General features: G+C 47.7%; 1 protein-coding gene across 4 annotated transcripts in view; it reads left to right on the top strand.

The window, feature by feature from the left end:
- The window catches only part of DIP2A (disco interacting protein 2 homolog A), a 116,769-nt gene that overhangs the window by 62,027 nt on the left and 28,381 nt on the right, over positions 1 to 26,361 (top strand). For all 4 annotated transcript variants that reach the window (XM_042956561.1, XM_042956563.1, XM_042956562.1 and 1 more), the window contains 15 exons: positions 308 to 505; positions 7,867 to 7,958; positions 11,356 to 11,466; positions 12,716 to 12,839; positions 13,176 to 13,285; positions 13,726 to 13,828; positions 15,239 to 15,303; positions 15,536 to 15,629; positions 16,758 to 16,877; positions 18,338 to 18,452; positions 19,844 to 19,983; positions 21,868 to 22,004; positions 22,408 to 22,488; positions 22,905 to 23,032; positions 24,957 to 25,071. In XM_042956561.1, the coding sequence (XP_042812495.1) occupies positions 308 to 505; positions 7,867 to 7,958; positions 11,356 to 11,466; positions 12,716 to 12,839; positions 13,176 to 13,285; positions 13,726 to 13,828; positions 15,239 to 15,303; positions 15,536 to 15,629; positions 16,758 to 16,877; positions 18,338 to 18,452; positions 19,844 to 19,983; positions 21,868 to 22,004; positions 22,408 to 22,488; positions 22,905 to 23,032; positions 24,957 to 25,071 (1,733 nt within the window). The remainder of the gene's footprint in view (positions 1 to 307; positions 506 to 7,866; positions 7,959 to 11,355; positions 11,467 to 12,715; positions 12,840 to 13,175; positions 13,286 to 13,725; positions 13,829 to 15,238; positions 15,304 to 15,535; positions 15,630 to 16,757; positions 16,878 to 18,337; positions 18,453 to 19,843; positions 19,984 to 21,867; positions 22,005 to 22,407; positions 22,489 to 22,904; positions 23,033 to 24,956; positions 25,072 to 26,361) is intronic.

Below are 26,361 nucleotides of genomic sequence, written 5' to 3'. Positions count from 1 at the left end.
TTCTCAGATGTCGTCAGGGTTGGCCACAACCCCGTGAAAGCCTCAACGTCACTGCTGCCATTCTGGGATTGTCCTGGGGGTTTACAGTCACCAGTGGCCATCATTGTCCAGGACGAATCTCCATCTGTCCTTTGGTCGGTTGGCCTGTGACTATTATAATGATAAGGAAATCTGGACAAATTCTTGAAATCTTGTTACAACTGGTGGTTTTTTTTTTTTTTTTTTTTTTTTTGAGAGAATGCTTAAAAACAGAATGTGTGGATGGTTCTATGAAGTGCTAATTATTAAATTTCGATTTTGCTTATAGTGCAGCAACCAGATCCAAATCAGCCAAAGCCTGAGGGAAGCCAGACGGCAGTGCTGAAAGGGGAGCCCCTGGCCGTGGGGACCGCCTGGCCACCGTCCCTGCTGGCTGCCTTGCAGCGCTGGGGCACGACACAGCCCAAAGCCCCCTGTCTGACTGCCTTGGACACAGCCGGGAAGGCCATCTACACCCTTACCTATGGCAAGTGTCAACAGAAAGCAGTTGGGCTCTGGCTTAGCTGTAAAAATGTTACATGTGTCATGTCATACAGCACAGACATACAGCTTCATGAACACGATAGAGCAATTCCTGAGAAACCAACACCACTGTCAAAACTGTCACTCCAGGTGCCCCTCCTGGACCACTGCCCCTTCCTCCCAGCAGAGGGGACTACTCACTGACCGATGGTGACCAGCCACTGCTCTGGTGTTGAGGTTCACATCTATATATGCATCTCTGAACAATGGAATTTAGTTTTGTCTAATTTTGAACTTTGTGTAAATGGAATCATACAGTATGTATTTTTGTGTTTGGCATCTTTTGGTTCTGTATTATGTTTTTATGTAACACAGATCATAAGCATCTGGCTTGATGCATTCTCACGGAGTGATATGCTCCTGTAACCAGCACTCAGCTCCTGAGCATTTCCAGGTCCCCAGCCCCTGTTTCCCTTCCAGCACATGCATCCTCACACTGGCGGGGAACTGTCACATGCCTGTGACCGTTGCCTCGCTTGTGTCTCAGTTTTATGTCAGTGGAATTATGCGAGACTCAGCCCTGATGTGGTGTGAAGCTGTAGCTCTTCTCATTGATGGATGTTATTTTAGCGTATGAATATGCCACCACTATGCCCGTACTCCACGGTTGAGGGACACCCGCACTGTTTCCACTGGGGCTATTGTGTATAGTGCTGTTATGAACATTCTTAGGTGCATCTGGTTGGTGAAACATGTGCAGGCATTTGTGCTGGGAATGTGTACACGTACGAGGAGACTTGTGCAGCTTTAGGACACACGGTCACCTGGTTTCCAACGCGGCCGCAGTGACCTTCACTCCAGCCGGCAGTTTGTGCGGACTTTCAGTTGCTCCCCATCCTTGTCAACTTGATATTGTCTATGTATTTCATTTTAGCCTTGCCTGGAGGTGTGTTGTCCTGTCAAGTTGTATTGCTAACTTATTTGCATTTCTCTGATGGCTAATGATGCTTTTTGTATGTTTACTGGCTATGTGAATATTCTCTTTTATGTACTATCCAAATCTTTGGCTCATTTTTCTATTTGGTTGCTAACGTTTTCTTCTTTGTATGTTTCAAATACATGTCTTTTGTCAGATTTGTTTTGCAGGTGTCTTCTTCCACTCTTTGGACTGTCTTCTAACACTTTTATTGGTGGCTTTAGATAAATGAGAAGTCCTAATGTAATTAATCTAACTTATCTATTTTTTTCCCCTTGTCCTGTTTGCCACACCTAAGGTCACAAAGATATTCTCCTACCTTTTCTTCTAAAAACTTGTTTTACTCTTCGTATTTAGGTGTCATGATTCACGTACAATTTAGTTGGTGTGTGGTGTGACATTGGAGTCGTTTTCTTCCCCGATGAAGGTCTGGTTGACCTATTGCCATTCACTGAAGAGGCAGTGCTTCGCCCGGGGCCCCGCAGGGCTGCCTTGTCGTGTATCGGGTGGAAACACACGTGTGGGCGTGCTGCTGCTCTCCATGCCGTTTGCACAGGCTGTTTTCTGTTCCTGCTCCCTGAACAGCTGTAGCTGTGTGAGTCCTGGTGTCTGGTATCGACGTCCTTTGGCTCTGTGATTGTTTCTTAAGGTTTTCCTGACTCTTCTTGGCCTGTTGTATTTCTAAGCCATCTTTAGAATCAGTTTGTCAATTTCCAGAAAAGTTCCTGCTGGGATATTGATTGGCACTGCATCGATTCTGTAGTTCAAGTTGAAGAGAACCGATGTTATTACAATTGCGGAACCTTCCAGTTCATGACTGTGGAGTATCTCCCCTATTTCAAAGCCTTCTTTAATTTCTCTCAGTAAAGTTTTATACTTTCGAGTCCAGCGCTCTTGAGCATCTTTCATTAGATTTATTCCTGGTGGAATGGAATGGAATGGTTAGAAACTGTTGCTTGTATATAGAAGTGCAATGGATTTCCTCAGGTGGTGATTTTGTATCTAGTGATCTTGTAAATTAACATTCTTTTTTGTTTGTTAGTAATTTGTCCATATATCTTTTGGATATCCTGTGTTCAAAATCATGTCATCTATGGCCAAAGACAGTGTTATTTGGACCTTTCCAGTACTTACACCTTTTATCTCTTTCTCTCCTCACTGCACAAGCCAGAACTGCCAGTACGATGTTGGATAGTGGGCATTCTTGCCTCCTTCTCCATCTTCGGTGGAAAGCTTTGGGTCATGAAGTATGATGTTTGCTGTAGTTTTTTTTACTTGTTTTGTGGTCGAAATTCTTTGTCAGATTAAGTAAGTTCCCTTCAATTCCTAGTTTAGTAAAAGGTTTTTTTTTTTCTTATAATGGATGGCATTGAACTTTATCAAACACTTTTTCTGCTCTGTCAAGATGATCATATGGTTTCTCTCTCCTCTCCACTTAATTTGATGAGTTACATTAGTTACATTAATTTTCAAATGTTAAGCAGCCCTTACATTCCTAGAATAAATTCCACTTGGCTGTGATATCTTCTTAACAAATGTCTGGATTTGATTTAACCAATATGTTGTTTAGGATCTTTGCATCTGTGTTCATTAGAGATTGGTCTATAATTCTTTAAGGAAGTTGCTCATTGCCTGCTGTGAGGGGTGTGGCTGTTGACCACCTCCTCCTGTTGAATTCATTTTTCGGGTCTCTCTCTCCTCTCCTTCTCAGACTTTGATTACACTTATACCTTTTTTGAATCCTGTGTAGCTTTCATGTTCTTTTTTTATATTTTGTATTCTTTTCTATATATTTAGTTGACTCTTGAACAATGCAGGGGTTAAGGGCACTGAGCTCCTGCACAATTGACAACCCAAATATAAGTTTTGACTCTCTGAAAACTTAACTACTTAACTGTTAGTCTACTGTTGACCAGAAGGTTTACCGATAACATTGGTAGTCGATTAACACATATTTTTTATATGTTTCATGTACTGTATTCTTACAATAAAGTAAGGTAGAGAAAAGAAAATGTTATTAAGAAAATCATAAGGAACATGGGGCACCTGGGTGGCTCAGTTGGTTAAGTATCCGACTCTTGATTTTGGCTCAGGTCATGATCTCATAGTTTGTGAGTTTGAGCCCCACATCAGGCTCTACGCTGGCAGTGTGGAGGCTGCTTGGGATTCTTTCTCTCTTTCCTTCTCTCTCTGCCTCTCCCCTGATAGCACTGTCTCTGTCTCTGTCTCCCTCTCAACATAAATAGACATTTAAAAAAATTAAAAAAAAAAAAAAAAGGAAAATCATAAGGGAAAAAAATACATTCACAGTATTATACTCTATCAAAAAAACCCACGTGTAAGTTGACCTGTGTTGTTCAAGGGTCATCTGTACTTCAGTTTGGAGATTTATTTTCCTTAATTCAAAATCTCTAATTCTGGTTTCTGAAATTTCTATTGTATCGTGAAATTCCTGATGAGTTCTTAATTTAGATATTGTCTTTTTGGTTTGGTCTTTTTGGAACAATTCTGTGTTCTGATTCCTATTATAATTTTCTAGGAAAATTCTTTATCATTCCATGCATTGTCTTTATCTTTTCCTTTATTTCCTTACCATGACTCTGTCGGCAAGCTCCAGGGTCCTGTCACCTCCAGGCCTGCTGCTCTTGTCTGTACTTTCTCTTGGTTTTAGTCTGGGGAACTTGTCTTTTGGGATGCATAGTACCTTTTTGATTGAATGATAGACACTGTGTGTAAAAAATTGTTGAGGCTCCAGGCGATGTGGCCTTCCTTGAGAGAAGTTCCTTCCTCTCTACTCTTGGCAGGTACCGTGGTGGCTGGTCACTGCGGTCAAGTCTGAGCACCTGTGTGCTTTTCCTCTGGGGTCCCCCAACCCTGGCTTCTATCTCGTGTACTACTAAGAATCCCACATTGCTTCTCAGAGGTTTTCAGCATGGATTTTCAGCCTCCTGTCGTTCACAGTCCTAGGACTCAGTAGGTCTTCTAGGGGGAGGCCGGCTGTGCTCTCACGGCCCCCAGCCTCTGCCAGCAGCTCTGCTGTTTTCTTCGTGCCTCAGAGGCAGTGATCCACAGGCATGAGGCATGAGATACTCCATCTCCTGTGGGTGCCAGAACCCTAAACACCCAGCTTTTATAAGAAACAGCTGTGCACAGTCAGCTCACCTCCCCAAGGGTTTTCTCTCTGGAGTCTTAACTCCTTTAGTTGACTTTGCTGCCTCCAACAGATGGTTTCTGCATTTTATCCAGTTTTTAAATTCTTTCAGGTGGGAGCCCTGGTCTGCCACCAGTACTCTCTCCTACTTGGAAGCAGAATCTTTTTCCATTATGCTTTTAAGATTCGTCCATATTATTGTGTATAGTTGCAGCACATTGATCTCTGTCAAGGAATGAATATATATCAGAATCTGCATATCGGTCGGTTATAATGTTGCTAGACATTTGGGTGATATCCAGATTTGGCTCTCACAAACTGTGCTGCTAGGAACATTCTGGGGTGTGCCACCTGGTACATAAGCATGCATTTTTGTAGGGTATGTACTTCAGAGTGGAAGTGTTGGGTCTGAGATTATACGTATCTTTACATTTATCAGATAATGCCAGTCTTTCCCAGTTTATGTTTACCTGATCAGTGTATTCGCCCCACCTGTTCCCCATCATTGTCAGCCAGGCTTATTATAGCTAATCTGATGAGAATATGGTAGTAATATTTCATTTTGGTGTTAATTTGGATTTTCCTGAAGACTGAGTAGGTTGAGATCTTTTCCTGGATTTTTTTTTTTTGAATCATTTGGATTTTCTCTTTTGTTAAGTACTATTGAATCTTTTACACATTAAAAAAAAATGTTGTCTTTATTTATCTTGAGAAAGAGAGCATGAGCAGGACAGGGGCAAGCAGAGAGGGAGAGAGAGCACTGTCAGCACAAAGCTGTATGTGGGGCTCGTGCTCACAAACCATGAGGTCATGACCTGACCATGACCTGAGCCAAAATCAAGAGTCGGATGGTTCACCGAATGAGCCACACAGGTGCCCCTACACATTTTTAAATATAGGGTTATTTGTGGGAATTTTGTATGTGCTCTGGATACCAGTCCTTGTCAGTGACGTGTGCTACAAGTGTCTCCCACTTTGTCCTTTGGCTGTTACTCCCGAATGGGAGGTTAGTGAGCAGAAAGCCCTTCCATTCCTGCCTAGTGCTTTGTGTTCTCAAGGACTCTCGCTCCGCCAGGATCATAAAGCTATTCTAGTATCTTGTGAGAGCTCTGCTGTTTTGTGTGTGGTGTGGGGCTGGGTCTCGGGTCAGATTTTCAGGACGGATAGCCAGCCGTCTGTGCTCGTCCCCACAGGCTGCCACTCTTCTCTAGCGCACCTGTGTCCTAGGTGGACCGGTCCACATGCGGTGGGTCAGTTGGGGTTCTTTGTTTCAGCCCACTGGGTTATATATAGCCTTAGGCCAGGACCACACTTCCTTAATTACTGTGGCTCTGTAGTAAGTCTTGACATCCGTGGAGGAATCTCGCTTCCTTCTGCAGGAGTGTGTCAGCTGTTCTCATCCGTGTGTCAGTGCCAGCTTTGGGATCGGTTTGTCAGGTGCCACAGGCACACCTGTTGAGATTTTGGTTGTAATTGCTTTGAACAGTTTGTAAATTGACACCTTCGCATTATTGAGTCTTCTAGCGCACGGACATAACATATCCTTCCATTCATTCAGATCTTCACTTTATCTCAGTAATGTTTTATAATTTCTTGTGGTGAGACTGCATATCTTTTTTAACACATATTCTTAGATATGTGGCATGTTTGTTTTAATCGTATTGTAAATACAATCATTAAAAATTTTTACTTAACATTTATTGCCAGTATACAGAAATGAGATAGTCTTTCTACACTGTTGTGGTGTCTGGCAGCCTTGCTTAACTTCAGTTATAAAAGATTCATAATGTGCTCAGTCACATCATCTGCAAATAATGAGTTTTGTTTCCAACCGCTTACCTTCTCTCCACCCCTCCACCTTGTTGCATTGGCTAAGACTTTCAGTAAAAAGGCCTTTGTCCTTGACTTATTTCTACTTCTTCAGGGAAAGCTTTCAATACCTGACCATCGATTATGATATTTCCTATAGGATTTTATCACTTTAGGGAAATTTCCTTCCATTTTGAATTTAAGAAGGATTTTAAAAATCATTTAAAATCCTGAGTGATTGTTAAATTGTTTTACTTTTTTTCACCTTTGTTAACGTGACAAATTATGTTGATTTTCTGTTGAAACTTTTTGCATTCTTGAGATAAACTGACCTGGTCATGATGCATTATTCTTTTTCTATATAGCTGGATTGGAAATCTGTATGTATTACAGTTATCAACATCTTGAATTGACCTTTCTATATAGACAAAGGCAACAGTGCTTTGAATTGAGTATTTTTTTTCTCATTTGTTTCTTGGGTCCCACGGTTTGCTCACTTCACAATGTTGAGCCTAGGTTTAGTATTATTTGCAATGAAATTTTACCACTTATTCAGAGGGCGTGGCTGCTCCACAGGAATTTGAGGGAGGTAAATTGTGACTCTTGTGTTACCTCTTTGGTACATTATCGCATGGGGTAAATGTCAAGGCTGCTGTGGGTGTGGGGATGGACTCGGGTTTTTTTGTCTTCCTACCCCATGTCACCCCGGCCTTGGTCTACCTCCCCAGAGACCTTGACTCTTTGTTTCATCTCCCATCTTCCTCGGGGAAGCTGTCCTCTGCTGAGCATCCACTAGGGCTCTGTACTGAGACTGTGTGCCAGCGGGGAGGGGTCCTGGGTCTAGGGGCTGGGTCCTGGAGGGCCAGACACACCACTCCAGCAGCCAGTGGCTCTGAGCAGGTTACTGACACCTCCCAGACTGTCTTCTCTTGAGTGGAACCTAGAGATGGAGGTAGGACCCACCTCATGAATCATAAAGGTTAAAAGAACTATATGCCACTCTGATAAGGGATGTGGTTGAGAGACATTTAATGACATGAAAATGCACTCACAGTGCAATGTTGATTGAGAAAAGCAGAATGAAGTATTGTCCCATTTCTTGAAAATTGCACATGTGTATATGTGTGTGTGTGTGTACATGTAACCGAAATAACGCTGACTTTTTTCTGCTAGCTTTTCTGTGTTCTAAATTTTCTATAATAAAATCCTGTTCTATTTTTGTATTAAGAAAAATAAATCTATAAGTTGTGTTTAAGATAAAACTACGATGTTCATTACAGCATTGTGCAAAATAGTTATCAGTTGGAAACTACCTGAATTTCCAACAATAGAATGATGGTACATTATGGGGTATTGTGATTGCTACATTAAAATGTTAATAATTAGTTTCTTAAATTTTACATTGCTTAGTATTTTTATTTTATTTTAGGCAAACTTTGGAGTCGGAGTTTAAAACTAGCTTATACTCTACTTAATAAACTGACTAGTAAGAATGAACCACTACTTAAACCTGGAGACAGAGTAAGTAACTAGAATATAACTTATTGGAGTGAGCAAAAACAGAAACTCTAAAAATATGTCTCATTGAAATCAGTATTCCATCAGTTGGCTAGACTTCTAGCATTAACGCAAGGGATTTAAAGTCAACAAAGAAAAAATATTAAATATGGAAAAAGTTTATGATGATGTACATAAGATGATGGTTCTTTTTATTCTTCCTCATTGCCCAACCACTGACTCTTCAAGTTCTTTCCTCTTTGACTTCATATATATTGATTTTAATAAAAATATTAATGTTAATAAATATTAGGTCCCCAAAGCTTAGGTTTTATGAGAGAACATTGATGTAACTTTGAAATTCTGTGTGTTTCCTATTTACCTCTTCCTCTCTTCCATATGACCAGGCAGCCCCCTCTTGCCTCACTGCAAAGGTGGTTACGAAGGAGGCTAGAGACGTGGTGTTCCTTGTACTTACTGCACTGCCCAACATTTTTGGCAGTAGATACATGGGGCTACTTAAAATGACCAGAAGTAAATAAAATAAAAAATTTAGTTCCTCAGTCACACAAGCCACGTTTCGAGGGCTCATACATAAGCCACATGTGGCTAATAGCTACCACATTTGATAGCTTGAAGATAGAACATTTGCATTATCATAGAAAGTTCTGTTGGCCAGCACTGCCCCAGGCAAACTGAACCAGATGTGAGAAGTGCAGGTAGACCAGAACATCCAGGATGGAGGACAGGACACCCAGTAGTAAGAAAATCTAGTGAGAGAGGCTGCCTGTGGTCAGATCACCCAGTAGTGAAACTGTAAGTTTCATGCAACTCTGAGTGCCCACTCTTTAAATAGAAACCAGTCGCCAAGGACATTTGAAGAAGGAAACCTGAATGAAAGAGAACAACCAAAGGGCAAAGAAGAGAAAAACAAGAGGAGGGGATGGTGGCCAGGCAGGGGAGGAAGAGAGAGGAAGAGGAAAGAAACTTGGCAGAAAGCCAGAAACAGAAAAGGAATTTTTAAAAAATTAGTATTACTATCCCTAGAGAACTAAGATGAACATATTGCTCCATAAATCAAGAAAAAGATGCTAGTAGGGAAGACTAAGAGATGGAAAGTGGGAAGGACAAATAGTGCAAACGTGAGACTTGGTCAAGGAGGTCCAGCATCTGGCCAGTAGGAGTTCCAGACAGGAAGGAGGACAGAGAGTAGAGAGTTGTAAATGGTTGTAGTAACGCCAGTCAACATCCTGGAGCTGGAGGGTGTTAGCTTCAAAGTGAAGGGCCTGCAGCAAAGCTCAGCAACACTCCTTACTGCTTCCGCAGCAGGACCAGGTACAGAAAGGAGCCTCTGAGCTTCCAAGGGGAACAGGAGTGAGCCGCAGAGCAGGGCAGCCCAGGAGGACGGAGGTCCCAGGATTGGGGCTTGCTCCTGAGCATCTGGTAAGACTTAGGAGCTCACCCGACTGCTTGGCTACTTGGAAAATACTTTCGATAGGTATTTAACACACGTGGTGGAGCATTTTAGAACAAATTGGCCAGTGGAAACTGGAAAGCAAAGCAACTAAAGGTGGTGGTAGCTGTCACCATCAGCAGATGTGGACGAGGCTGTAAACATGTGAATAGTATGAGAACAATGCTTGTGCTTTAGAACAAGCGTGTAAGAATTCCTGATTTTATGGTGTGCTTTAAAATGAATCCAGAATCACTAATTTATTTTTCTTGAAAAAGATTCCTGCAGGGACAGAGACTTCCAGATATTCTTCTTGACTTGTGAGAGAGTCCACGTAGTTAGGTTAATTATGAGAGATTGACAGGATCACAGTGAATGAACTCATTATGAGATGTGGGTGGCAAATTTCTCTTCCCTTGAGGAATAGAGTTTGTAAACGTGAACAAACACGACTCTTTATAACAAATTCTCTAAAAATGTTTTTATACCAAACATTTAGTCTCAAAGCTACAGGTCATAGTTCTGGTGCAACCACTGTTACATCAACTTTTGAAGGAGAGCTTTGCCCTTTTCAACAGATTAACTTGCTAGAAACTCGATTTCCAGACCTCAAGCAGAGACTATAGGTGTAGCTTGAGTTTTGTCTTAATGAAGTGGAGAGTTATTAGCAGCCATTGTTTTGTGTCCAAGGGCCCACATCAGCAGTCTGTCCACTCTTCTGACTTACCATTTATGGTTTCAAGCAAACTCACTACAAGATTTGGAGCTTATAAAAATCTTGTTCCATAAATAGCTTTTAAGTTTATCAGATGTTCTAAGAAATGGAAGCTGGAGGATGGAGGAAGAGAAAGAGGCAGGAACACAGAGGGCTGAGTGTTCATCTACAGTGATAGGAAAAAGAATCGATACTGAGACATGTTCAAAAAATAGAATATAGTAGTATAAGCATCATAATATTTAAAAATATGAATAAATAGCAAGAGGAAGATGTAAGATGTTTAAAAAATGTTTGTTTGTTTTGAGAGAGAGCGAGTGTGCATGCTGGTGCGCCAGCTGGGGAGGGGCAGAGAGAGCATCGCAAGCAGTCTCCATGCTGTCAACGCAGAGCCCAACCTCACGACCGTGAGATCGTGACCTGAGCCGAAATCAGAGTCAGATGAAATCAGAGCTGATGCTTCACCGACTTAGCCACTGAGGCACCCCTAGGATATTTTTTAAGTGGTTGCCTTGGGGAGTGAGGAAGGGCGGAGCATATGGGTATTACTTTTCATTAGTACTTTTTGTCATCTTAAATTGTGTGTTTTTAAAATGTTTTTGATAAAAATAAAAATGTAAGATAAATAGAAGATACGGCTTAGACAGTGGCAGCATGGTGATCAGGTGGGCCCCCCAGGGAGTCCGCAGGAGGCAGCAGCTGTAGGGGTCTTAGCTGAGGTGTTCGGTGCTCTCCCCCCTCCCCTGTCAGTACACTGAAGCCTTGAGTGAAGATCTGTTCAGCTAAAACTTTGGTGTTGGACCTTACCTTCTGGAAGATACTTTAGGTGTCATTTGATTCCGAGTCTACTCTTCCTGTTGGTTCCGGCACTTCTCACCTGGACTGGCGGATGTGGGGGCGGGGGGCGGTACCTCACCAGGGGTCCTCAGCTGCTGCCCAGATAGAGTGCACAGAGCCGGGTCCCCATCCCACAGCCAGACTGGGGCTGGACTGCCTCTAGACACAAACATTTTAAATTATTTTGTTGCATGTGGAATAAAGATCCCAGCCTAAAAACTATGAAAAGTTACATGGTTGAGGGAGTTTAAGGACCAGGAATTAACCTCCAAATCACATTTTCTGAACCCAATTTGAAAAGCTGTAAGATCATCTAAACTGCCCCAGATTCCATCTAGTCAGCAGAGATCCTGAGTGTTGAGAATGATCGCATGCTTCGTGAGTGGGTTTCATGGTTTTCCTTCACGCTGTTGTAGGTGGCCCTGGTGTTTCCGAACAGTGACCCTGTGATGTTCATGGTGGGGTTTTATGGCTGTCTCCTGGCAGAGCTGGTTCCCGTCCCCATAGAAGTGCCGCTAACAAGAAAGGTAGTTCACTCTGTCTGGGCCGCGGGGTTTTCTTCCAAAGCTGACACATAGACGCGACACGTCCTATCTTGCCCTCCCGGGAAAGGACGTGTTCTGGCAGACAGGTGCTGCTTTGACCCAAGGGAGGGTCCTGCACAGCAGGACTTCGGGAGACATTAGATGCGGTTTCACCGACAGTTACTCATTTTTACGTATCTTGCTGGTGAAAGGGACTTTTAGAAGCTGTAGATGGAGCTAATATATCATCTCTGTGAACTTTCCAGTACAGACAGTGAGCATTTTTTCTCTGATGAATAGAATTTATGATTTGATAAGATTTTGTTAAACTTTCTCCCAAAACCATATGCTTATTGATAATAATTTTCATTTCTTGGGAATAAATAAATCACACAGTAATTAATGTATTGTAGCTCACTTCTCAGTGATAATATTGAATATGCAAGATGGAAATTTTCTTGCATTTCTGTCCACTTACATAACGGCATGCGTTTTTTGTTACCAACAAATGATTAATGTGGGGAGCTTGCTGATGTTCTGGGTAGCCAGTCCATCTTAAGTGTAAATGTCAGTAGTCTGGTTATGGAAAACGAATAGCATTTTAGGAGTAGACAAAGCATGTATTTTAGAAGATTAAAGCTCTCTACCATTTCAGAGTTCAGGTACTTAAAGTGAGCATTGTCAGCAACAAATACTCAAGAATCCCAAAAGTAAAGTTTTAAATAAAACCAGTATATCTCAAAGGATAATATATGATGAACAGATATTTGACTACAGAGACTCTTCGGAAGAAGCAAGAGGTTTGTCAAGAAGAAAATGACAAACCTTTACTGAGGGACACATATAGAAGAAGCGTTGACAGGGAATGTGCATTTCTGTGGGGAATAAGTAAAAGTGTCAAAGGTCGGGACTCCCCAGGTTAATATGTAAATTTTAAACACAATTCAAGTGGAAATTTCCATGCTGTTATTTTTGGAGTTTATTAAAATGCTCCAAAATGTCGTTTGTTTGCAGGAAAACACTTTGAGAAATTAGCCCATTATCTAGAACTTTGTATTTCATTGCAAAAATATGTCTTTTAAATTTAAAAATGCTTATATTTTACTTTCATGAAAATATAGTCTCTACTACATAGGATTGGGTCGTAGGACTTTGCAAGGGCAAGGTGAAGCACTCTGCTTTCTGTGTGTGGGTCTGAGCGGGCAGGGCCCTTGGTGGCGGCCCCATGAGCGCCTCGCCGTGTTTTGTGCAGGACGCCGGCAGCCAGCAGGTTGGGTTTCTGCTGGGAAGCTGTGGCGTTGCCCTGGCCCTGACCACGGATGCTTGTCAGAAAGGCCTGCCCAAGGCACAGACCGGAGAGGTGGCAGCTTTCAAAGGTAGGCGGGGGAGTCCACCTGCGGTGCGCGGGTATCCTTTCGTGGCAGCCGAACCTTATGTGGGCTGAGGGGTCTTCAGGAGTTAGGTCCTGGTCACAAGCCTGTGTATCTCGCCACCCACCCCTTGCCCCAGTTCAGAGTCTAGGCCTGCACCGTTTGGTGTGGTGGTCACAGGTCAGAGGCACCCACTGACTTAAATGTGAATTAATGTAGAGTAAACGGGACCAAGACTTCTCCTCCCTGGGTGCTCAGTGGCTAGTTGCCAGTGGCGGGCGGCTCAGCCCTGAGACCCACTCACCACTTGCCTGGGCCGGTGCCTTGTCCGTGCCTTCACAGGTTGGCCCCCTCTCGCCTGGTTGGTGATCGATGGGAAGCATCTGACCAAGCCCCCGAAAGACTGGCATCCACCGGCCCGGGATGCAGGGGCCGGGACTGCCTACATCGAGGTAATGACCTCGTCCCGCTCGGAGCCTGCGGGCCCCACGAGCCCAGCTCGTTTCCCGTGACCGTGTGCGTGGTCACAGGCTTACACTTACCCTCTGTCTTACCATCACCTCAGAGGCAGAAAGGGTAGGACGGGAGCTCAGTCGGGTCTGGTTTCACTCCTGCTTGATCATCCCTCCCCAGCTCCCTCGGGATGTCAGCAGTTAGGGGGAGCCTGTGTGTACCAGTGCGCTGGGACACTTGCCCCATGGTGTATCCTAGTTTCCTCTGTGGGTGTCACCCTGAGAGTCATGGCATAAAGTGTGCTCTGTTGTGACAGGATGGTTAGTGAGGGACAGACGACTGACCACTTCTCCTTTTTAAGTTCTGCCAGCCTCCCATTCTGTCTGCTGTGGCCTCCAGAAGCGTCGCATAATGGATTTTTTTTCTTGAAATCTTTCAGTATAAAACAAGCAAAGAAGGCAGCACAGTGGGGGTCACGGTGTCCCACGCATCCCTGCTGGCACAATGCCGGGCTCTGACCCAGGCTTGCGGCTACTCGGAAGGTAAGGGCATGCGGGCAGCTCTTCCAGCCAGGGTGCTCGGTGCTCTCTCTGCTCATGCTGGAGGCGTGGGTGTTAGGTCACCCCGGCAGCCCCACTCAGGGGCCTTTCCAAAAAATATATGTGTGTGTTGATTTTACGGAGCATGAAATTCACACACTACCACTTGCTTATGCCTGGTGGGCTGGTTCAATCTGTGATGTAGCTGAGAGGCAGTGTATCTTGCATTAAAAAAAAAATGGAAAACCATCTTATTGGACCCACGTTTGTATTACTATATTCTATGAGTATGGTTTTGGCTTAAGCTGTCATGCATGCAAATACAGAAATGGAATCTTTATGGTTGTAGATTTTCTGTTGGTAACATATAGGTAGCTCCCCCCCCCCAATTTAACTTAGAGAACTGTTATTTTAAAAACTATAACAATGGATACATGGTAGTTTCCTTACCATAGCAATACTGGAATTGAATAAAACTAGAAAGTAAATTGAATGGTATGTTTAAATAACTAAAATATGGGTGTTTAAAAGTAAGGGGTAAAAAAATAATGAAATTAAAAGGGGTAGCTGAAGACTTCAGTTAAGATTTGGAAAATGATTTTAGATATATTCAAGGGCCTGAATAATTTTTTAAAAATTGGATTCGTTAAATCAAGTCACATGGTTTTCTTTTTGTCAAGATCTATGTATCACTTCTCATGTGGGCTCTTTAGCTAACAAAGGGAGCGTGTGCATAGAACCTATTCAGAAAGCACTCATGTTTCCTGGCACAGCAGACCTGTGTTCACCTTTGGTGTCCATCCTGTGGGGATGCACCTGGGCGTTGCTGTGGTTTTGATGGGGGCCACATTTGCTCACAGCCCCTGTGTGGGGCCTGGAGCCAGGTCCTGCCGAGCACAAGGCTGTGTGCGGCCTGGGTCGCCACCCGCTCATGCGTCCGCCACCTCCGCTGGGGGAGAGCAGAGAGAAGGGGCAGCTTTCTGAGGGGGGTACAACACGAGCAGCCCGTGACATTGCCCGAAGATGTAGGGTAGTGGCCTCGGTGCGAGAAATGGGGGAGTCTGGGTGTAAAGTGAGAAGTAAGTGTGTCCATGGTGAGTCCTCACCCCACATCTCACTGCAGAGTGAGGGGCTTGAGCAGCCGCCTTGGGCATGCCGTTGCTTGTGTTTTCGGACCAGGGATCAGCACAGCTCTCTGTTTGAATCCAAAGTCATATTGACCTACTTTTGAGTTTTTCTGGTAATATGAATAGATAACCAAGATAATTGATGAATTAGTGCATGATGTTTGGAAATGTGTATGTTTCCTAAAACCCTTCATGTCAATGATGTATTCATCTCAGTTTCTTTAAAAATGCACATGACTTGTGAAGAGGGTCACTCAGTGGTTTAACCATCTTTGTCCACTTTCAGCTGAAACATTAACAAATGTGCTGGATTTCAAAAGGGATGCTGGTCTGTGGCATGGAGTGTTAACAGTGAGTGTTGTATGCTAAATGATCTAATTGTTGCAATGAGGGATTCTAGTGCTTCATATCAATAGATGACACCAATGCCTATTTTTAGGTGATGTAATTAACCCTTATCTGAAATGAAGTGTCATCATGAGAAGGCCATTGACGTTATCTTTGCCTTCTCTGGCGTGATGTGGCCCTCTGCTGTCTGCCCCTGGACGAGGCCTGCCCCTGAGCACCTCTGTTTTTTTCACAGAGTGTTATGAATAGGATGCACGTGGTCAGCATCCCGTACGCACTGATGAAAGTGAACCCACTGTCCTGGATTCAGAAAGTGTGTTCGTATAAAGGTAACGGGAAACAGCACCGTCGTTGGATTCACCCTTCATTAAAGAGGTCACTTAGATTAAGAAGACAATAAAGCTGACACGCAGAACTGCAGATGCAGGCTGAGGAGCCCCCACAGCCCGCGTGTGCCGTGACCACGTCTCAGACGTTGCCTGACCTGCGTGCACGGCCTGGATGACCCTTGTGGAGGACAGCGCCATGACAGCTCTCTCCTGCAAGGACCATAGGCTTCTGATTTTATTCTCTTGAAACTTCCTTTACAGTCACATCACTACTCCCAATTCTTAGTAGTAGATAGAGAGGGTTTTAATCTGAAGCCGGGCTTTTCAAGCCACCACTAGCAGAGCTGCTGATTCCAAGGAAGCAGTGTAGACAGAGTGCCATGGGGCTGCCCATGGGCCCTGCCGTGCCCTGCCCTGCCCCCTGCCTTGGTTAGCTGCAGTGCTCCCTGAGCACCTGCACAACCCTCGGCCCTGCCTCTACTCCAGCAGGGCTGGGGGGCACCTTCAGAAAGCCCAGAGGCTGGGCCTCAGGTCTCTTTTCTCCCACTAACTTGTCCCCGGTGACTGCCCATGCTGATCGCAGCGCTGGCGGCCACATGCGGACGTTGGGCGTGTGCTCTGCTGTGCATCTTTGCAGCAGCCTTGGGTGGTAGCTGTCTCTGTTTCTCCTGTTTTATGGAGGACAGCTCAAGTTGTGGTGGATTTGGCAGGTGTGGCCCACTAGTCTGTGCGCAGCCAGGACTGAGGGCCGAGTCTGTCTCTTCACATCCTGGTGTCTTCCCAGCACGCGCCAGGCCTGGCCACATGACCGTGTGAGTCAGCAGCTCAGGTAGGGACCACAGAAGACAGAAGAGCAGACATGGGAAGAGCAAGATAGAGCTTCCAAGAGAAAATTAAAGTTGGGAGACAGATCTGAGATCTCTGTGTCTGAATCAGACCTCAGAGCTGGTTTTTAAACACAGCAGGTCAGGACAGTTGCACTGCCTATGGGACATGGCTGCAGGGAGCCTGTGGCCAGAAACACAAGTCTGTGTTGTCTGTCCTCTCGTGCACCTGCATGTGTGTCTGTGAGGTGCCAGGGCACCACTTTCCCATGACACAGGGCATGTCTGTGCTCCTCCTCTGCAGCCCGGGCCGCGCTGGTGAAATCCCGAGACATGCACTGGTCTCTCCTAGCTCAGCGAGGACAGAGGGACGTCAGCCTCAGCTCGCTGCGCATGCTGATCGTGGCCGATGGCGCAAACCCCTGTGAGTAAGCCCAGCTGATGGAGGACGTGGCCTCTCCTCCCGCAGGCCTGACTCTGGGGGGAAGAGGCTTTAGTAGAATATGGAAGAAACAGCATGGCGACATTCCGTGTGCATGAAATAAATGAATGTCCTGTAACCTGCTGTGACATACAACCCCTGGTGGCGGGGAGCGAGGAGGGGTGGGGGTACTCACTGGTATCTCCCATGCATGTTTATGAAGGCTCTGAGTTTAAAAGCAGTTTTAACACCATTGACAGAAGATACATTAAGAAATGACCAGAATGTAGATGCTAATTGGGAGCCTGTCCCAGCCTCCGTCCTTGGTCCCTGTGGCCCCACTGATCTGGCTCCACCTCCTTGTGGGATTTCCCCTGGCGGCTGATGTGCGCCCTGGGCTCTGCACAGGGTCTGAGCGTGGCTGCCCATTGGGGGCTGTCCGAGGCCTGCCGCAGGGGAGGCTCCGTTGACCTTTGGTGGGTTTTCTATGCAGCACAAAGCCCTTGACCAGGTAGGTGGGTTTTCTTGTGGGTTTAACAGCTGTGTGCTGCTGTTTTTGCATTGAAACCACCCTGGACCAGAGGCTGGCCTTTCATCTAGTCCCCTAGTGAGAAGGGCCCTGAGAGCCCTGCACCCCTGGGTCCCCCACCGCTCAGGAGGGCACACCGCCTTCTAGCTCCTCCACCCAAACGTGGGCGCAGCAGGGCCCCCTCCATCCTGCCTCCAAGATACCGAGAGCTGCTCGCTGCTCTGTGTCCCCGAGCCACCTGAACAGCCCACTGCCAACAGCTTCTCACCTGGCACTGCCTCCACCCTCCCAGTCACTAGGCTTCCGCGAGGAAGCCCTTCGCCAGACCTGATCCTCCACAAACCTCAGATCCTGCCGCTCCGCATGCCCCCTGAATGAGCTGGGTTGTCTTGTGTGTCCTCTGCTGTCTACCAGTGCCCAGCACGAGTGGGACGCGGGCCCCTCCCCTTCCTGGGCCTCTCTGTGGCAGAGAGCTTGAGGTTTGTGGTACAGCCCTGGGGTCCTGATGATTGCGGCCCCAAGCAGGCAGCACCCACCTGCCGGGGAGCTGAGTTTCCACATCTGTGACGCCCCGGACTGGCCAGGGAGAGCAGGGAAGAAGCAGGGGGGCAGACTGGGGGTGGTGCATGGGCCGCTCATGGCAGGGACCCCGTGGCCCCAAGGCGCTTTCCGCAGCAGGCACTTACATGCACCTGGGCCTTGTGAGGAGGAAGAGTTGCCTGTAAACACTCCTCTGTCACTTCCCACTCGGCAGACCTGGGAGGAGGGGTGAGGGCAAGGCTGGCTGTGAGTTAGAACTCAGAAACACGGCAGGGGTTAGACACAGGCTTTCTGGGACGAATTTCCAACTCTTCTCTGCTAGTGATTTCAAAATGCACCGTGTTTTTCATGGAAACAGCCCACCCCTCCGCTTGTCTCCCTCTGTCTCACGCAGGGTCCATATCCTCCTGTGATGCGTTCCTCAATGTCTTCCAGTCTAGAGGGCTGAGGCCAGAGGTCATCTGTCCTTGCGCCAGTTCTCCTGAGGCGCTGACGGTCGCCATCCGCAGGTAATGTGGTTGCTTGCTCAGTCTTGTAAACACGGAGTTCTCACTCCTACAGCTGAATTACCTGTGGCACCAAATACAGCCCGTCTGTCTCTGAGCAGTAGGAGCAATCAACGCTCTGGAGCAATTAACACGCCATCCTGTGCCAGGTTCCCAGGCGTGTGTGCAGAGTGATGGCGCGGTCCCCCGGGCACATGCCCCTCGCCCTGTTGGTGGTGGGACCTGTGTAGCTGCTCCCAGGACTGTAATCATGGGCTTGTCTTCCCTGAGCGCCTCTCCTCCTCCTTGGCCTCGGTAAACATAGCAGCCCAGGGCTCTTCCCTGCCCTGGGGAGGGCCCTGCATCTGCAGTGCTGGCAGCAGTGCACGGGGGTCTGTGCTTGTGGGGCCCTCACCCTTCCTGGAGAAGCACCGTGACCCATGCTTAGCACCGCCCACTCACGGGGAAGCCCCCAGGGCCGTCTGTGCTCCTCCATCACAGCCCAGAGGGCAGGGTCTCGTCCTTCCTGTGCTCCTCCCACACCCATGGCGCTCCCCAGGCCACTTTTTCCTTCCCAGGTCACCTCTCGCCTGCCCCAGGGCTCTTGTCCCCAGGAGCTCCGAGTGCCATCCTGGGGTGGGGGGCGGTATGGTTAGTTGAGACTGTTAGATTAGTATATTCATAGTCTGTGCTTTCATATGTGCAAGTCTTCAATAATCCTAGAATTTTAACAACTCAGCAAGAAAAATAACATCTTTATCCTTCACACGCCGTAAGGTGTTCTTCATTCCTTTGTTCTGTGGTGACTTCTCTTGCCCAACAGTGTGCTTTTTCTCACTGGAGAAAACACTGACCTTTGTTACTTGGGTCCCAGCTGCAGCTGCGCACCCCACCCCCACACCTGCTGGCAACAGCCATTGTATTTCCCTTGCTTTCTGTGTCCAGAGTTTGGACTGGCAGACGTGGCTTCCAGCACAGTCTCTGGTCTCTGGAGCGGGCTGCCCTGGGCCTGTGCAGGCACGTCATTCTGCTCACCTGGCTGTCCAGGGCTTCCAGCAAAGGTCTCAGCACAGCCAGGTAGAAGCTGAATCACCGTTAGGACCCCTCCTGGGAAGTCACAAAGTGTCACTTACACGGTTGTCACAGGCCCACCAGATGAAGGAAGGGACGCAGACCCTGCCTCTGGGTGGGAGGTGTGTGCAGGTCCCCACGTGGGGAATAGCACGTGGGGTGGAAACGCTGCAGCGCCTTCAGGAAGACTGTCTGCTGTGGCCAGTCGTGTGGCCTGTTGTCCTCACAGGGTGTGGTGCCGAGAGGGGCTTTGGTGCAGCATCGTCCTGCAGGCTAGGTGGGCCGTGGGTCCCTTCCCCCATGGGCTCTGTCCCCTTGTCAGCTGGTCTGGTTTCATTTTCTAGGCCACCAGACCTGGGAGGACCTCCTCCACGAAAAGCTGTCCTGTCGATGAGCGGTCTCAGTTTTGGCGTGATCAGAGTTGATACTGAAGAGAAGTTGTCAGTTCTTACTGTTCAGGACGTGGGTCAGGTGCTGCCTGGAGGTGAGGGATGCAGCCGGAGTGTGTCTTGTCCTGCGAGCGGTTGACAGAAGGAGAGTCCAAAGTGCTCCAGGCTTTGAAGGAGTGCTCTGCAAGCACACAAGTAAAAGGCTTATTAACAATGTTTTTCTGTATAAATTGGTGTTTTAATTTGTAATACATCTTTTCAGTTTTTGCCTGCCCTTGTGATAAATTTAAGGTTGAGCGAAAATATGAGGGTGTGCTTGTGGCCTCTGAACCTGACTTGTGCTTGTCCGGTGTCTGGGAAACGGAGCAGTCCCTGCAGGCCAGGTACAGGCTTCGTGTGTCACACACGTTGAGGCACTTAACCTCACTGCACGTCTGTAAACAGGCTGATAATTGGGTTATACCAGCAAGGAGTATGTGTTACATTAGGAGCATGACCCTGAAGCTTCCAGGAAATTCCTGTGGCTTCTAGAAAGGCCTACGTGAGCCCTCCTGCCCATTAGGCCCCGTGCGCCTGAATGCTGGCCCCACGGCAATGCCACAGGAGAGGGTGATAGAGCGACCTAAGTGTCGCAGAGGGAAACTGAGCACTGAGCCTGGCCCAGGAGTCCCCAGTGACAGTTGTGAATAGGGGATGCTCTGTTCATGCTGCTCTGAGGTTACCCCTCACTGCGATGACCTCACAGCTGCTCTGCTGTCTCCTCACCATGCAGGCCTTTCTGAGATTCATGGGTAACTATCTTGACCACCCTCCTTAGGCATGTGTGCACACAGTGCTCCCCTAGGAGTGTGTGTGTGTGTGTGTGTGTGTGTGCACGCACAGTGCTCCCTGAGGAGTGTGCATGTGTGTGCACAGGGTTCCCCTAGGAGTGTGTGTGCATAGTGCTCTTCTCGGTGCATGTGTGTATGCAGTGGTCCCCCGGGTGTGTGCATGTGTGTGCGCATGCAGTGCTCCCCTAGGTGTGTGGTGTGTGTGTATAGTGCTCCCCTATATGTGTGTGTGTGTGTGTGTGTGTGTGTGTGTGTGTGTGTGTGTGTGTATAGTGCTCCTCTGGGTGTGTGTGTGCAGTGCTCCCCAGGTCAGCATGTGTTCACTGGGAGAGTTGCGGAGCCGGTTGGCCTGGTGAGGGCTGATGGCACCTTGCTAAGCAGATACTTAACCTTGCACTGTGTTAGCCCCGCATGAAGTGGATTTGCGGCCTTTCGTGCCTTATTGTGAGAGTATCTGGCTGTGAGCTGCGGTCTCACAGTGACCTGCACAGGAGCACCAGCCTCCACTTTATTTGTGAATAAACAAAAGTCGCTGAATGAGTGCCCCTTCTTTGTCTTCCTGATCGCCTGAGTCTTTGGACAGGAGCATGTATTAGAGTCCAAGGGAGGGCAGTGCGCAGGCCCCCACAGGCTGCTTAATTCATCACTGAGTGACCGAGTTTGTTTTAACAGACACCTGTGTGTTCTGGCACGCACGTCACTCTTCTGTTGGAAGCTGTTTGTGGGCCTGCTCTTGCACGGCTGGCCGGCCTGGGGCTGCAGTGACCTGACAGGCAAGGTCCCCAATGCTCAGAGCCAGCAGCAGGCAGGATTGTCTGCTGGGGAACTGCTTAGTGACAAGGGAACTACGGGGTCAGCTGGCCTGTCCCGTGGGTTCAGGAGGGCCACATGAGGGGGCGTGGAATCCTGTCAGCCTGGGCTTATACGTGCAGGATGCATTGTGTTGTGGTTACACACTACGTATAAAATGTAGATTTGCGCCTGCATAGAGCGTGGATTCTACATGTCCTAGAACTCATCCTAAGAACACACTGCGTATATAATGTTTTGTTTCCATAACTGCAAACGTAGCAGCAAGTAGATCTCTGTGAATGACCCATTTAAGTGTATTTCCATGCTTATGATTTTGAGGGCTTTTTCTCTTTTTAGCTGATGTGTGTGTTGTGAAGGTAGAAGGTACCCCTTATCTCTGTAAAACTGATGAGGTTGGAGAAATATGTGTCAATTCCAGCGCAACTGGCACAGCGTACTATGGACTACTTGGAATCACAAAGAGCGTCTTTGAGGTTTGTACCTTTTTGTGACCTTTATGTTGGAGTTAAGTTCCATAAGCACTGATGCAGCACACTGGGCAAGATCAGCTCCCGGAAGCCAGCACTTTGCATGTTGGAAGTGTTGACTTGTTGGGATGAGTCCAATGAGTGCCCACTCCTCTGGGCCAGGCACTGGACACGTGGAAATAAGGGGGTAGCAGGAGGGACACAGGCCATGCTGGGTGTGGGAGCCCCAGGAGGGTCTCATCTGCTGGCAGGGACTCCTTCCCCCGCCCAGGGAACCTTGGGCGACAGCCTCATCTGCCAGCAGGCAGAGTGTGTGCTGAGCTCTCCTCCTTGCCTGCTGGGTCTTACTGGCCAGCTGGTTGATTATCCATGGACCACAGCCTGACTGTCCCCTCTCTGCTCTATGCAGACTGTCCCGGTCACAGCAGGAGGAGCCCCCGTGTCTGACAGGCCTTTCACCAGGACAGGGCTGCTGGGCTTCATCGGGCCTGTGAGTATGTTCTGCTGCCAGGACCTGGGCCTCCACACCTCAGTGGAAGGGACGCTGCCCGCATCTATTGGGTATCCAGGGGCCATGACTACTCTCCACATCCCATAGTGCACAGGACAGCAAACACGACAGGACTGTCAGCTCAGGATGTTCCTAATGCCCGTAGGCCCAGTAGCAGTAGGAGTCCTGTACAGCTTCACCTTTCCACCGCCGACTCCCCTCCAGATGTCCCCTGGCCCCCAGCCCAGCCCACCAGGCTGCATGACCCTTCCACCCCATAGCCACCCCTGGGCCATGTGGACCCGTCTGTTCCTTGGTTTCCATGTGCTTTTGGCTGCTTGGAGCAGCCATCAGCTGCCTGGCCCCCCAGGGCTTGCCTGCGTATCCTGAGTCCTGACCAGCGTCCTTGCTTCCAGGATAACCTGGTTTTTGTCGTGGGCAAGCTGGATGGGCTAATGGTGGTTGGAGTTCGTAGACACAACGCGGATGACATCGTGGCCACTGCGCTGGCTGTGGAGCCCATGAAGTTTGTCTACAGAGGCAGGTGATGCGCTGCGGGTCCCTGTGCTGTGGCTCTGGATCCCTTCTCTACTTACAGTTTGAGTTGAGAAGTCTGTCTTCAGTAGAAGGAAAGCCCAGTGATTTGAATACACAAAACCTAAAACTTCCGGCCCATCAGGAAAACTTCACGGAAAGAGGATGATCTTTGCAGCCAGGAGCCTGTTCTGTCCTCACCTCTCACAGTGCTCACGCAGCTCTTTCAGAGGATGAGGCCCATGGAGCACTTGGGTCAGCATCCTAGAACCTAGACGTGCAAACCGAAACAACCAAGTACCAGGTGCTCTGAAATCACCGATGGCCGAGTGTCTCTTCTGCTAAGGTTCAGCGAGACACACAGAGGCCCTACCTTGCTCCTGGGATAAGAATCAATTCAGCTTTTCTAGTGTGTTAGGCAAGCCCTTTAAAGATTCTCATTTCTGTTGAGCCAATAAATGGACCTCTGGCCTAGACCCAGGGCAGCTGGGGTGAGGAGAGGAAAACCCTGTCTGACTCTGTTCACTTCCTGAGCTCTTTGCCCTGGAGGAGCAGCCTGGTCTCCTAGTTGGCCCATTCAACTGACGGAGCTTTTTCAATTTTCTTCTCAAGGGGGGGCTCTTGTTACTCACACTAAGGTACCCCTGAGCCTGGCTAGACCCTGCCTTTGAATATCCCTTAAAGAAATCCTTAAGGAATTCTGCCAAATGGTGGGCACTGCTGGCCCTTCTCTTAGGTCAGGACTACAGGGGTGGGGGATGACCACCCTGGAGAAACTGGCAGGGCAAGCCTGTATGGGTGCCTAGAGCATGGGACGCCAGGACATCGTGACCTGCCCTCACAGCAAAAATGGGACACTGTTGGTGTGGGTATCCATAGGCATAAGGTCAGGGTGGCCCACACCTGTTTCTGGACTAGATTAGGGAGGCCACCGGAACCTGGTGGTACCTGGAGGCGAAGGCCAATCCTGAGAAAGCCATGCCATCTCAAGTGATTAATGGAGGTCTGGGTGATTGCATCTGCCATTGGACAGGGTACCTTCCTGTCCCCACCACCGTAACCACCTCAGAATGAGCCACAGCCGATAGAGTGTGCCCTATAGGAACAATGTCCCAAGAATGCTAGCGCGTGAAAGGAGTTCTTTGTTCTTAAACACAAACATGATAAATGGAATAAACAGTAGGATAGATAACAGCTAGAGAAGGAAGTGATAAGTTGGAAAGTCAGATTAAGGAACTTCTCCGGAAGTAAGGAAAAAGAAAGTTGAAAAGAAAAATTAAGAGAGATGGAGTGAGAGAAGGGCTGGCGTCCAGAAAGCAGACCCCAGGGGAGGGGGCACATGCATGGAGGGAGGGCAGCGTCTGAGAAGCAGGCTTTTAAGTTATTATTTATCTTTAAAGATGTTTAAGTTATTAAAAGAAATTTTTAGAATTTATTTATTTATTTTGAGAGAGAGAAAGGGGGAGGGGCAGAAAGAGAGAATCCCAAGCAGGCTCCACGCTGTCAGTACAGAGCCCGATGCGGGGCTTGAACCCATTACCGTGAGATCATGACCCCAGCTGAGACCAAGAGTTGGACACTTAACCGACTGAGCCACTCAGGCACCCCATAGAACTCATAATACTTGTGGACAAAGATTTCTGCACACGGAAATGTACCACATGTATTATAATTAAGGAAAATTGTCTTTTAAGATATGTGCCTGGTTGTTTTGCTTTCCCCCGAAGTCCTTTTTGTTTTAGTGAATTGGAACTTATTTCAGCCACACTGTAGGAGATTAGGGACTGGTTGCTCTTTAGATTCGCAGCAAGCGGCCGGTTGCTAGATTGGCTTGTGAACGCTAGCACTTTCACATCGTCCAAGTGAGAGCGAGTGTCTGTGTCCTGCTCAGTGCCCTTTGCTGGGTGGTCATTTTTGTCCTCGTCTTCCCCCAGGATTGCCGTGTTCTCCGTGACGGTGCTGCACGATGACCGGATCGTGCTTGTGGCTGAGCAGCGGCCTGATGCCTCCGAGGAGGACAGCTTCCAGTGGATGAGTCGCGTGCTGCAGGTGGGCCCAGGCGGCTCGCTGCTTTTCTGGCCTGTTTTTCGGAGTGCGATGAGTCCAAGTGTACAGCTGTTCCCTTCGGCGCCCTGCCTGCCTGCCTGCCCTGGTCTCTACCTCAGTGTTTGGAGCACCTTTTGTAGCCGTGCTGAGCAGGCCGATGTGTGGTTGCCCCCCACCTGGTCACAGGGTTGACCCAGTGAGAGTCGTGGCTTCCAGGACCCTCCACCCCGCACTGCCTGCATACAGTGGGCACTAAATAAACATGGGCTTTGTGAGGATGAGAGAACAGCATTTTGAAACCGTAATGCTATTCAAGGGTTAGTATGTCCCAAAACAGCAGTCCCATAAATCTGTCAGGATGATTTAAAGAGAGACTCTTACTTGGATTCACAGCAGGCCATCGCCCCGGGGGCTGGTGAGAAATGAGAGCTTGTGCTCGTCCACACCAGTGCTCTCCCCAACATTTTATGAAAATGCCAAACATACAGCGAAGTTGAAAGAATTGTACAGAAAATTCCTAATATGCAGTCTTTAGGTTCTGCAGTGATTGACATGTTGTTACACTTGCTTGTCCCAGTCTGTCCCTCTGCCCACTCACTGGCACCATCTTTCCCTGCACGGCACTCATTTCTCACATACTGAACTGGGGTTCGACATATTCTCTTTGGGGGTAAGGGCGTAAAATTTACGTCCGGTAAAGCACACCAGCTTTAAAGGTACCATTCATTGAGAGGTTTTCAGTCGACTTGATTGGATGGAACTTACAGGTATAATGAGCCCATTTTTAAGTGGGCAGGTTGATGAGTTTTGGCCAAAGTATGCACCCAAGTAACACTACACGACGATATCTAAGATGCAGAGTATTTGCATCACTCCAGTGTCCCTCGCCCCCATGCTGCTGGCCGGCCCAGAGAACAGGCTTTGTGTCAGTACAGGGGAGCAGCATAGGGCGTCTTCCTTCCTGTACAGACGTTCTGTGTTAGGGAATCACACAGTGTTTGCTCTTCTATCTGGCTTCTTTGCCTCAGCATGTTTTTGAGACTCCTTGTGTTGTGTGGATCAGTGGTTAATTCCTTTTGATTGCTGAGTTGTGTTTCTTTGCTTACCTATTTCCGTCTTGATGTACGTTTGGGTTGCTAATTTTTTACTGTTAAGAATAAAAACTGCTATGGGTAACAGTGTACATGCTTAACCAACAGAGCCACCCAGGTGCCCCTATTATGGAATATTTTTAGTACAACAAACAAAAAGAAGAATGTAATAATCCCCATGTTCCTATCACTCTGTTCAACA

The sequence above is a fragment of the Panthera tigris genome, chromosome C2 (genome assembly GCF_018350195.1).
Source record: "Panthera tigris isolate Pti1 chromosome C2, P.tigris_Pti1_mat1.1, whole genome shotgun sequence".
Classification (NCBI taxonomy): Eukaryota; Metazoa; Chordata; class Mammalia; order Carnivora; family Felidae; genus Panthera; species Panthera tigris.
The sequence above is the reverse complement of the archived record's forward strand: the minus strand, read 5'-3'. Positions and strand labels throughout refer to the sequence as shown.